We start from the raw sequence: 12,422 nt of genomic DNA, 5'->3' as shown, positions 1-12,422 counted from the left end.
GTAATATGTATCTATAAGATTGATTCTCTGTTGTTAGAGAGGATTGCTTTTTTGAACTTGTAGCAATATTATCGTTGAAACACTATTTGACAAAGTGGTGAATAGCATCAACACAATAGTATAACACCATCGAATACATAACAATGAGACACCGTAGGCTACACAGTAAATGAATACCATGCATGCTTGAATGAGTGCTTGATTGACTTGATTTTCAACATTTTGAACACAAACAATTCAATAAGGGAATGAGTCTTGTCATTTAATCCAACTAATCATAACATAACATTTAACATACACTATAACATTCAACTCTCTTATCTCTTATTTATAATATATATAGTCATAAAAACGATAAAATAGATTCATCAGCAATATTGCTGTTCAGTGATATCAAATCATCACCCAATATTGCTATAATGCCGTTCTTATTATATATTAGATACTTAACAGTCATTTATCCCCTTTGGAAGAATAAATGAGACTATGCTATCTCTACAAGATGTGCAAATTACAATATTAAAAAACCATTGAATATTGAAAATTCTATTTACTCTGAATACTAGTGCTTTTTGCATACAGTTCAATATATTTTCAAGCATGTTTGATCTAGAATTTTATCACACGTATTTTTGCGATTTCCGACGCACACAAAAATCATTTACTACGCTTCTTGAAATATTTTTATAATGTTGGATTCAATAATGTTAACCGTGAAGCTTTAATAGCATTCTTATTAAATTGACGAACATTAATTGAATTGATTTGAAAAACCTTGGAAATAGTTATGAAACGTTGAAGCATGATATCAGTTGAAGCTTTTATAAGAATTTCAAAAATTAAGCATTTAGATTTTTAGAGAATCATAAATTATCTTCTTTAAAAGACTCCACTTAATCTTCTGAATCAATCACATAGCTCAAGTCTAATTCTTGGGGCCAGTTGCTCAAAAATCCAAACAAACTTAACTGCTGTATAGTCACATCATCTAGTGGTCCAATGCAATGAGAACCGACGAACCAAAATAATGTAATCCAACGGATGTTGAATTCAATAGAATTTTTGTTCATCTGACCTTTAATTATTGTAACCAGTGAATTTCTGTGCTATTTTGCTAGATAGTGTTTATGTGGTTTTGAATGTACTTCCATAAAGGTGATTTTGGCATGTTTTCATCAAACAATATTTGAATTTTGAATGACACTTCACACGCTGAACAATTTCAGCTCTTCTTAGGTTTTCATAACAAAATAATGAAACAATAAAACTTGGTAAGTCTATTAATAGATATATTCAGAGTTTATATACATATAAATCATTCACATACAAATACACTATGTATAGCAGTGGTTGAAGTTGGTTGATCTTGATACCCTCTAGGCAAAATATCATAATGAATATCGGGGCACCGAGCTTCGCTCGTTATTTTTATTTATTGATAAACAGAACACAATTCTCTAAAATGATCGTGTTTATATTTTACAGCTGGCTATATGTCATCTTATGAATTTCGGGGATGCGATTTTTTATTTTTTACATACTCACTCGCTCACTCACTCTTTTACTATCCACAGCTGTTTCAACCAAGGATGAATTATCCTTTTAATGTCGTTCAGCGAGTTTTCCCAAGGATGAGACCTAGTGCAATCGAATTTTTATATCATAAACCTACTATGTTCCAAATTTCGTGAAAATCGTTAGAGCAGTTTTCGAGATCCGTTGAACATAAATATCCAGATATAAAAATACAGAAATTGCTCACTTAATATAATAGGATAATGATTGTAATTGTTAGAAATTGTTTATAATCACTTGAAACATATGCGGAGACTCTCATATGTACAGAGTTGGGCAGTGAAGTATACATGATTTGAAATGGCAGTTTCACTCTCATTTTTGAACGAGACTCACTTTTTTCTCCTAGATAAAAATCAATGTTTAATGGATTGACAGTGACGATTCCTCAAAAAACGTAATGGCCAATAATGAATTTCCGACCAATTCCTCACCAAAGAGTAATTTATTCAGCATTACTACAAAACCGACAACTGCAAACAGGAAAAGTCAATCTTCTTCCACTAACGCTATTTCTACTGCAGATGAGGCAACGTCGTCTCTTGCACGGCATTCTGTCATATTCTGTCATCCCACAATGTATACATAAGTGTTTGGAAAAATCAGCGCAATTTTACATGAGTTATTTTTGTACTTAATCGAAGTAAGAGCTTCTTCCTCTACAATTTTAAAAATGGCAACATCAAATGTACACACTAGGATAAAAAACTTTCTTTTGAAAATGAGTGTATTACTAATATTTCAAATTATCCATAATTGATTGCTCAAACCTGTAACGTTGTGAACAAAATGATTACATGAATAATGCTATTTTATGTTTATTTTTAATGTCTTCAATTACTTATTCAAAACATATTTTGATTTTTCCTTGGTGCGGATTACATTATATTATTATATTCAATTCAAATGATTTCTGACTAATGATTTGATTTGTTTCCACCCCTGCTACTAAACCTACCTAATGGTAGCCATTCTGCTCAGGAAATTCTCATTCCTTAATTTCCTTAGAAGCTCTTTTTATTTCGAAATGATCCTTAAAAATTTGATTGCCAACTAAACCTACAATTATTATTATTCAATTTCCTATTTCATATACAAAATATATTTTGTGCAGTTGTTTAGACTTCTGTGTGTTTCTCGTATTCTTCAATCTCCACATTCATGTATAGAATTCTGTAGCTTTCATCTACTTAGAATCTGATCTTCTTTATTATATGTAGTACTTTCTAGTAATCAATGTAATTTCCAATCCATCATTGTAAAAGTTAATTCTAATCTCAGATTATGCCCTGAATATCATATCTACCAAAGTTTTAAGTACAGTAGATTCCAATGTTATCAAATTGTCATGTATTTGTCATTTTTGTCGCCCGGGTATTTCTTGTAAGATTTGTTGTCATCTCTTATTGCCATGTATTTCGCTATTGTATCTCTTTTGCCAGTTTTACTAATCCTTCAATTTTATAGCTGAGTTGGAGAATATTTTGTAATAACTTATCGAAATTATAACTTGTATCAATTGAGTTTTCAGCTAGTGAATTGAGGTGGCTTTATGCTATTCAATGGATTTGATTTCAGACAAATTCATATCCTATATGGGCCTTTTCACTCAGTGTATGTTACTCATGAGTATAGAACATAGTTAGAATCGGGAAAAGTTTTGCGCTAAGGTTTTTAGGTTATTTATTCATGATATCAATGGAGTTCAAATAGGAAACAAAAACCGATTCCGAATCTTCTCTTCTTCCTAATTTTGATGCCAAAATTATCATTTTCAATGTCCGCATCTTTGTACAGAGCAGGCACGGAATTGTTGGTGTTTGAATGCAGTGTACACAGATTATAAATAAATTAATTGGTAATTGACTTGATTCAATTTCTTTTATTTTTTTAAGATTCTATGCCCTTTGCCCAGTTTTGTAATTATTGTAATTAAAATTTCTCCAGAGATTTCTCCTCAAAGCCTCAACTCTTCAAAATAAACTGTATAGACAGGGAATGCGAATTTTCAAGGCTTTACATGGTACTTGATCAAATGAATAAATATTCTTAACAAAAAAGTTACCTCTATTCACTAGTTCATCTATTTGAATTGTATTGAACGCATGTAGTGATTAAAAGCATGTGCTATGTACCGGTACAGTAGAGATTTACTCTTTATGTGTGAAAGGGCGCGGAGACTACAATGCTGCTGTCCGTGTTCTTCCAATGCTGAACGATCTCCCATCGAGTAAGTCTTCTCAGTTCGTAAATATTGTAAAACTAGATGGTGTATCTATGTGTTTCTGTGTAAATGTTTGTGTCTAATTGTGGAAGCTACATAATGTCTTCGGGAGAGCTAATCTGCAATGCTGGTATTTATCATAATAATTATGTGTTACAAAAACACTAATAACTTATTCACATTTTTTACTACACTTTTTGGGACATATACTACCAACTTGATGCTTCACAAGATTAGTGTTCACTTGTAAAATAACTTATTTCAAATGTGAATCTGCAATGAATTGATCAGCCTTGTACGGCATCTAGCATCTCTGTTGGTGAGATGGTTCAGATCCTGATTGATAAAAATGGTCCACTCCTCAAAAAAATATTTTATTTTAGAACATTTAGCATGCATCATTGTCAGCTGCTAAGTTAATTTGAAATGTTCTCATCTCAATAACAATACATGAAACACTCACATTATACTATTAGTCCTTTAGTGCAGGTTATATCAGGCAAAAAGCCAACACATGAAACACTCACAGAATATTATTGGGATTCCAGTCAATGTTAATCAGAGACAAAGCTAATGTACCTGGACATATATTTGAGTATGTGGTGATATTGTAGTATAGTGGTAATTTAGTATCTAGGGACACAATGTAGGCTCCTCGTTTTTTCCCCTCTATTATATTAGTTACTAAATGGAATTTCTTAAAATTAAACTATTAGTAGTTCTCCCCTATCTTTCCCCTATCTCCCCAACAAAAAATCTTTCTTGATTCTACAGTCGATAAATCATCATTGAATAAGAAAACAAATTTTAAAATAATAGTGTGCTAAAAACATCAAATGTCAAGTTTCTCTTGTAGACAATCTAAGAATGCCTTGTAAGAACAAGTTACAAAATACCAATCATGAAAATATCACAAAATAGTCATGTACCAGTAAACCAATTAATTTGTAAATATATCTCATATTTAAACAGAAAATATAAGCAACTATTACATTATTTTTGTGTATATAAAGTTTTTCTATACCACATTTGGACTCTCGTTGACAAATAATTTCAATAGTCTTATCCTCATATCCACAAGGTCAGTACCATTACATTGATGTAATAAATAATAATTATAGTGTCATAATATAACAAATCGCTCAGTGATCCACATCCAAACATATTTTGACGAAAGCGTTTGTGAGTATAATCATAAAATTGTTGCCTATCGTTTCGTATGTTAATGCAAAAGATTTTGTGACGGTAAGTACCTTATAATGAAGAAGCACTTGTGTTGTGATGCATGAGAAGAATGGAGAAAGCATGCTCAAATTTGGAATAATATATCTCTAAAGTTGTTACATGATTATAGCTTTAACATTATTAATTGTTTAGGTATTCTTGAACATTTTCATAAAAATTATTCTAAAAATTTTTGTTCAGAATTTAACTTAAAGACCAGGCATGACACCTCAATGTTGAACCAAACAAACTTCTGTGAATGAATTTTCTAATATTAACCTGTGACTTTATTCTTTACAATGAATAATAATAATTCACTGCTGACAATTCACAAAATTTGACAGTTCGAACTTCTGTATTCAATTTGTATTATATTGTTTTCGTGTCATAATCCTTATATAACATATTCCATAATCAAATTAGTAGAATTGATGGTGATGTTGTGAAATCTCTCCATAATAAGAAAACAAAGATATTGTCAAATTTCACTAAAAATTTATTAAAAACTTTAAAACAGAACCATGGTTTCACGTGATGCGTTGGTTAACCACGTGAAACCATGGTTCTGTTTTAAAGTTTTTAATAAATTTTTAGTGAAATTTGACAATATCTTTGTTTTCTTATTATTCCATAATCAATTTATTCATTATCCCTCTAGTTTTCTACAATACACACTTTTTGTGCATTCGTATACTTCCACTGTAGATAGTTCACTGTATTTGATGTTCATGATTCATGTTTGTACTCTAGTGGAAAATATTCTAGTCAAAGCCTGTTGTGCTTTTTATCAAGTATTGTTGTACAAATTTAAATAAATAAATACTATATTCTTTATATTCCGTTCTGTGTTATTCAAAGTATAAAATTTGTTATAAAAGCTAATTTGATAATTTTCTCAATTTTATATATTTTCCAATAGCTTTGAAACTAAAATCATATAAATTATTGAATTCAGACGTTTTAGGTTCCCAAAAGCTAGACATGGAAATATGTTATAGAATTATTTACTAATACTATGCCACAAATTTGTATCAAGAAAAAATTAATTAATTCGGTATTCCAAGATTTTAGAGTGTAATATTATTAATTATCATGAAGAGAATGAAATTATTACGATAATTCTGAAAGTTCTAAAATTCTAGAAAATCAAGAGAACATTAAAACTTGAATCATACAGGTAGTATTTAGTTTCAGAATTATAAAAATATTACTAATAAACCAAGAAGTTAGTCATACTACAAGGTACCGTATATAATGTTTCGTTAACCCAAATTCTGCTAATCCTGTAAAAATTAACATGTTTTCTTTTTATTTTGAGGAAAAATTAACAACAAATTGATATGTAATTTTATGTATAAGAACTATATTATTAATGTACTTATTAACAGTGAGTAAAACCTTTTATGATAATTCTGAACGTTTTTTATAGAAAATCAAAAAAACTTGAATCATACAGTAACTTATTATTTATTTAGATTCAGAATTATAAAAATATCACTAATATACCAAGAAGTTTGTCAGCCTACAATGTACCGTATAATATACGGTTAATATACTATATTATAGTGTTTCATTAACCCAAATTCTGCTAATCCTGTAATCCGGTTTGTTTTTTTTTTTTTTGAGGAAAAATTAATATTTTAAATTGTAAAAACTATTAATAATCTACTTATTAACTGTGATTAAAACCTTTTCTATTTTGAGGTTTCAATGTAAATAAAAATTAATAAGTAATCTTTTCAATCATCAATTATAATGAAAATCCAATGGTTACATATTTAACTTTCCAGTTTCTTGTTGATTCTAAACAATGAAGCAGCGAATTTTCTGTTGATTCCACTATGAATTATTTCACAGGTACATGAGTAGATCAGATATTCTTGGTCTCCGAGATATGACGAGAAACCATATTTCTTCAACTGAAAAAAGCGGTCGATTCAGCTCACCACAGTTTCCAAGGTGAGTAGAAATAGAAACAGGAATCCCATGATTTATTGTTTTGAATAACAGCTACCAAAAATTGTTAGTAGCTTGGTATCCATCATTGGTGAAAAATGAAGATTTACTGATCTCACACTGCAGCTGCCGAAGTACTTTTGGACACAGCTAATAGGTTCAGAACTGAACAAGGAAGATGCCAGATGAACATCCACCGTTGAGGCTTTGCTGACTCTTCTTTCTGTGATTGTGGTGAGGTGCAGACTGAGTCACATATTTGAGTCGAGCCCATTGGGTGAACACTTTTTCATATCAGGATAGTTTACGCTAAGTCGGGATTTGACGTCATCGTTCAACGAATACTAATCTATCGAGATGTATTTTGATTATATCGATGTATCGATTTGTTCAATTTCATTATTACAATCAACAATCAATAGTCTATAACTCATTTTTCTGTATGTATAAGCTTATTAGCCATCTATAATCTCGTTAATAATGCTATTCACCAATACTTTACAAGAATTTAAAGACAAAATAAGGGCACACGAAGTGGAAACAACATGCAAATATAATCAGCGTTTATCTGAACTAACTTTTCTGTTTGTCAAACCTTACACTTTCATATTTTTTTCACAAAATGTTCTACAAAGATCAGACTTGGCCCTTGGAGATGGCTTTGACTCAATAATCTCAAGTGTCAAATGTAGCACTCTGTATAAGAAGATAAATTATAAAACTGTATCTACAATTATGCTCTTTACCATACACATGAATAATCGTACAAACCATCAAAAACTGAGCTCTTTTATTCCAATCTTATCGAACTTCAGGATAGTTTTCAGATAAATCTTGTTTCAACACAATCCCAATCACCTTATTGCAATTTATTTATTCATATTGTAAATGTAATGAAGATTAAGTATTACATCTAGCCTGGTATTTAAAATTTCCTATGCAAATATCTTAACTCTCCCTAATAATGAATGTAGGTCTATTCATATCATCCAATTTCAAATCTATTTTCTGCCCTAGATGATGCCCGCAGAAGTATAAGTATGAGTCTAATCCATCCTCTTGTTTGTGAGCAGTGAGATAAAATCGTGTAGGTCTACATGTATATGTTTTGTGAATCCTCTGTACATTCTCTATCTTAATCTATCTTAACTGACTGTGCTACAGCAGTCCACACATTTCATACTCACAGTAAAAAGAAGAATAATAATATTCTTCCAAATATCGCGTGTCATACAGGTGGGAAGTAAACTTTCATCAAAGGCATGGAAGAAAGAACCCTTCTGGTTAAGGGGTATGAACTCCATAACTAATCATTCAAATTGAAATCGCTGTTAAATAATAAAGAACGCTATCATTCAGTTATTTAATCACATATTATTTTCAACGTTTCACATTGGAGGTTGAATACAGCCAATACATGATTTATATTCGTCAATTACATTCTAACCAATAATCATTTCCGCATTGAAATCATATTATTTCATCATAGAATAAGTCGACTGTTGGAATAAAACTTTGAAAAGTGGAAAATTGATTGAGATTCGTAATTTCATCTTTGAAATTCTACAAAATGTTATCTACAAGAGTATCAAGCTATACCCCACATTTTGTGAGAATATTTTTCACCAATAGCTTTATTCGAAACTTCAATTCATTTTAATCATATATTTTACAATCATATTGTAACCTAATAAATTGATGTTTGTAAAGAATATTCCTTATTGTTAATATTTTGTTATTGTTGACTTTTGCAGGACGGAAATGACAGAAATGGAAACTGTTCTGTGATGCTAGCTCAGGCAGTCACGGAATGATCAGCCATCAGAATATACTATATAAGCGATAATTGTTGGTATTTTTTAGAATTGTTAAATATTTCAAACAACTTGGTATGCTTCCTATTTATAATAACCTTTAAAAATTTATCATTATTGTAAACAGGAGAAGTGTTAATATCATTATATTTAAAAAATATATATAAATGAATGTTAGAAATACATGTTGAAAATGTCGTATTAATAATAATAATTAAATCAAATAAAATTGAAAATAAAATATAATATTTAATAATTTATTTCAAAGCTGCTTGCAGGATCATTTTTGTTGATTTATCAATGCAAACAATTATCGATATGCATGACTGTACTTCGAGAGCTAACACAAATAAGTAACAAATAATGCATTCCATGTATGTGTTTCTATGTGCTATTTAATGACTTGAGCTTACTGTTTGTTATAATGTACCTCATGGTGCTTATTTATAATGTAGATAATAAAATCTGAAAGAAAAATATCATTGACTATTCATCGTGATTTTAAAATACTGGTAGTTGAAATGTTTGTACAGATGCATTTATTGTAGTTACAATATTTATTTTTAAATATTATAATTTAAGGGGGAACAATGCTTTTACACTGGAAGAAATACATTAAGTAAAGTATTCCTTTAAATAATGTTTATAATGTGTATGTCTATATAAATAATATGTACATAATACAGCTATCCAAATATCAATGGTGAATGTGTCATTCATTAGAGTTAAAATACATACTTCAGAAGCGAATCATAATTATGTCAAATAAATGTTCCATTATTTTAAAAATTATAAAAAGTACAATAGTGAGTAGCAGTCAAACTGCGTCATCTAATGAGCGGAGAAGGTAAAATATAAAGTATAAATTATGAAAATTCAAAAACATCAATCTACCAATAAACTAAAAAATTCGTTGAATATTTTTTTTCATGAGGGGAAAATCGTGTAGGAAGTGAATGATTTTGTTCGTTCATGTTTAAGCTACTTATGGATAAACAGAATCGTTCCAGAAGTACTGGTGAAAATATCCGCTAACTATTGTATGTAGACTTAGTTTACTGATATAATATTTACTCTGTAAATTAAAATACATTATATTTGTTATTCCAGGTTAGTATTGAATTTATCATTTCTTGAACAATTATCGGAATAAGTACAACATTAATTACATTTTTCATTTAGAATGTAATGTAGGATACTGGAAAAATAATTTTTGTGATTCAGAAATTGTTACTAGGTGTAGTTATATATTAATGCTCAATAAGGAATGACGAAACTAGGATAGGATTATGAAAACATTTATTCATTGAATAATTTATCCATGGAAAACAAATGACTCGTATTCCAACGGAAATCCAATTTCCAAACAGCATTGGCCTTATCAAAGAGATTTCTGAACTTATTACTTCTTTTTGAGATTTCCCGGCATGTATTTTTCCAACAAAAAAATCGTTTTTGGTTCTCAGTCTATCAAATATATCAATATTCCATGTACTAGATATTTTTCAGCTTAATATGATTATATATTCCTATCATTGTATATTAAAATTTGAGTTTACAATGCTAAAAAGAGATTGAGTTTCAAGTTGTAGAAATTAAAATTGTATATTCAATACAAATTAGTATTTTTTAATGGTTATCAGTTGCAACATTCGAAAAAATAATTATATTTTGATAGGCTACAGATACAGTACTTCATAGAAACATTTTCAGTTATAGTAAATAATTATAGTTGTTATGATGATGTTGGTGAGAGTCTTGCTCCATTTTCAGGATTAATTTCTTAATATGTAAAATATTTTGAGTATCATTTGTGAATAATTTAAGAATAATGCATTCTCCATTGTAATAAATCATAAGGACTGGGGAGTGAGTTATGTTATACAGTAACAGCATTGTTGATTAATATCACTATACTAGAATATTGGTTTTTGTTAATAGAAAGCGTTTTCAGGAAATTAAGAGGAATTATTTATTTAAGTAACCTATCAATATGAAGATAAGTGGAAGTTTCGTGAAAAATAACTAATTATAGGAAAGTTAGTGCCAATCAGCGTTATGATGGTTAAAAAATTCAATTTATTCTAGTACCCTAAGTACTTATTCTTAAGTTAACGTAATGTCATGTCATTATATCGTACATTTGATGAGATTTAGAAGAACATTTTATTGGGAAGCCGACAACTATAGATATCCCTTTCTATAAAGTTCTAAAATATTGAAATGTTGTCTTGTTTTCTAAAATATTTTCCAATTTATATGTTGATGTGTGTATCATATAAACAATATGATATTATATTTTTACAAAGTTGTTGATATGTTGATATATTGTGTACTGTTAATATAATTATAACCATGATGTTTTAAAGTTTGATTATAAATTTTATCAATACATCATAATATATTTATCATGTATTCGAATAATTTGTTATATAGTAAACTAAACATTTTTGAAAGAGCCAATATTATCATTGATTCATCGATAATAATCTGCTATTCAAGATTTTTACCAAGCTCATTTTATCAGGATAGGTATGAGTCAAAGGCAATTGTACTAATAAAGTTTCAATGAAAATTCAAAGCGATTGCATGCATCAAATGCAAAGTGAGGAAGCTAAAGTATTTATCCCATTTGAGGAAAAATAAATTATGCTCCAATTTAACTCTCTCAAATTAGTAAGGTTACTGATAATAATTCTTGTTGAAATTGAAAAACTAAGTAATAGAAAGTGACATTTGATCCAAGAAATGTTCCGAACATTTTATCTAGTTATAAAAATAATGTGATATCTTCGATTTTGTTCATTATCAGAGAACCTGTCATTGTGTTAATTATCCTATTCTATAATATTAATTGTTTTCAAATTAATTATATGAATATTAGTTACATCCTCTCTCATGATTCTTCTTCTTTGGAAAAGTTTTCCAAAATGATGTGAAATAAAATATTTTATGAAGATAAAAATAATGTGATATCTTCGATTTTGTTCATTATCAGAGAACCTGTCATGGTGAAATCAATATCAATAGCAATGTATCATTACTGGATGAGTAGTAACTATTGAAGATTCAAGTATCAATGGCCTACAATATGTTTTGTGATAATTCCTTTTTCTACTGTGTTATTCTTCATATTTTCGTATTTCAAGTATATAAAATATCATGTTGATCATTTCCATAGTTTAGAAACTATAATTCATTCGACATTAATTCACGATTGAATGTGTACTTATCGGTATTGATATACTCACTATATTAGCCGAGTGATAATAAATATAATTTAAGATGTGAATCTTATTAAAATAATGAATGTCTATAAAGTTGAATCAGGTAATATATTATTATTATTGTTGATGACTGTAAATAACTGAACAAGCGATGTTAGTTGGTTGAAACAGATGAAGATAATTGTTTGGTTGATAAAGATGCTTTCAAAAGAGAACTAATGTGTTATTTTATCTTATGATTTACCTTGCATATCTTTATCTAGTTTTTAATTAAGCGTTCTTCACTATATTATATCATAAACACCGGTGAGTTCAATAAGTAGGATGTTGATTTCTCAAATAGTCATGTATAATATTATCCATAATCAATTCTGGGTTCTTCGATAAAGTTTGTAGAGTGAA

The 12,422-nt window shown here is 29.0% G+C and overlaps 1 protein-coding gene across 5 annotated transcripts in view; it reads left to right on the top strand.

Annotated features, from left to right (window-relative positions):
* Positions 1 to 12,235, top strand: part of LOC111050043 (glutamate receptor ionotropic, NMDA 2B) — a 345,263-nt gene extending 333,028 nt beyond the window's left edge. For 3 of the 5 annotated variants that reach the window (XM_039429686.1, XM_039429688.1, XM_039429689.1), the window contains 3 exons: positions 3,746 to 3,805; positions 6,881 to 6,982; positions 8,734 to 10,399. In XM_039429686.1, coding sequence (XP_039285620.1) covers positions 3,746 to 3,805; positions 6,881 to 6,982; positions 8,734 to 8,767 — 196 coding nt within the window. In that variant the 3' untranslated portion in view covers positions 8,768 to 10,399. Of the gene's footprint in view, positions 1 to 3,745; positions 3,806 to 6,880; positions 6,983 to 8,733 lie in introns of all 5 variants that reach the window. The other 2 variants (XM_039429685.1, XM_039429687.1) reach the window with 2 other exon arrangements.
* Positions 12,236 to 12,422: the final 187 nt, after the last annotated feature.

The sequence above is a fragment of the Nilaparvata lugens genome, chromosome 5 (genome assembly GCF_014356525.2).
Source record: "Nilaparvata lugens isolate BPH chromosome 5, ASM1435652v1, whole genome shotgun sequence".
NCBI classification, from domain to species: Eukaryota; Metazoa; Arthropoda; class Insecta; order Hemiptera; family Delphacidae; genus Nilaparvata; species Nilaparvata lugens.
Note: the sequence above shows the minus strand (reverse complement) of the source record. Positions and strands in the feature narration are given on the sequence as shown.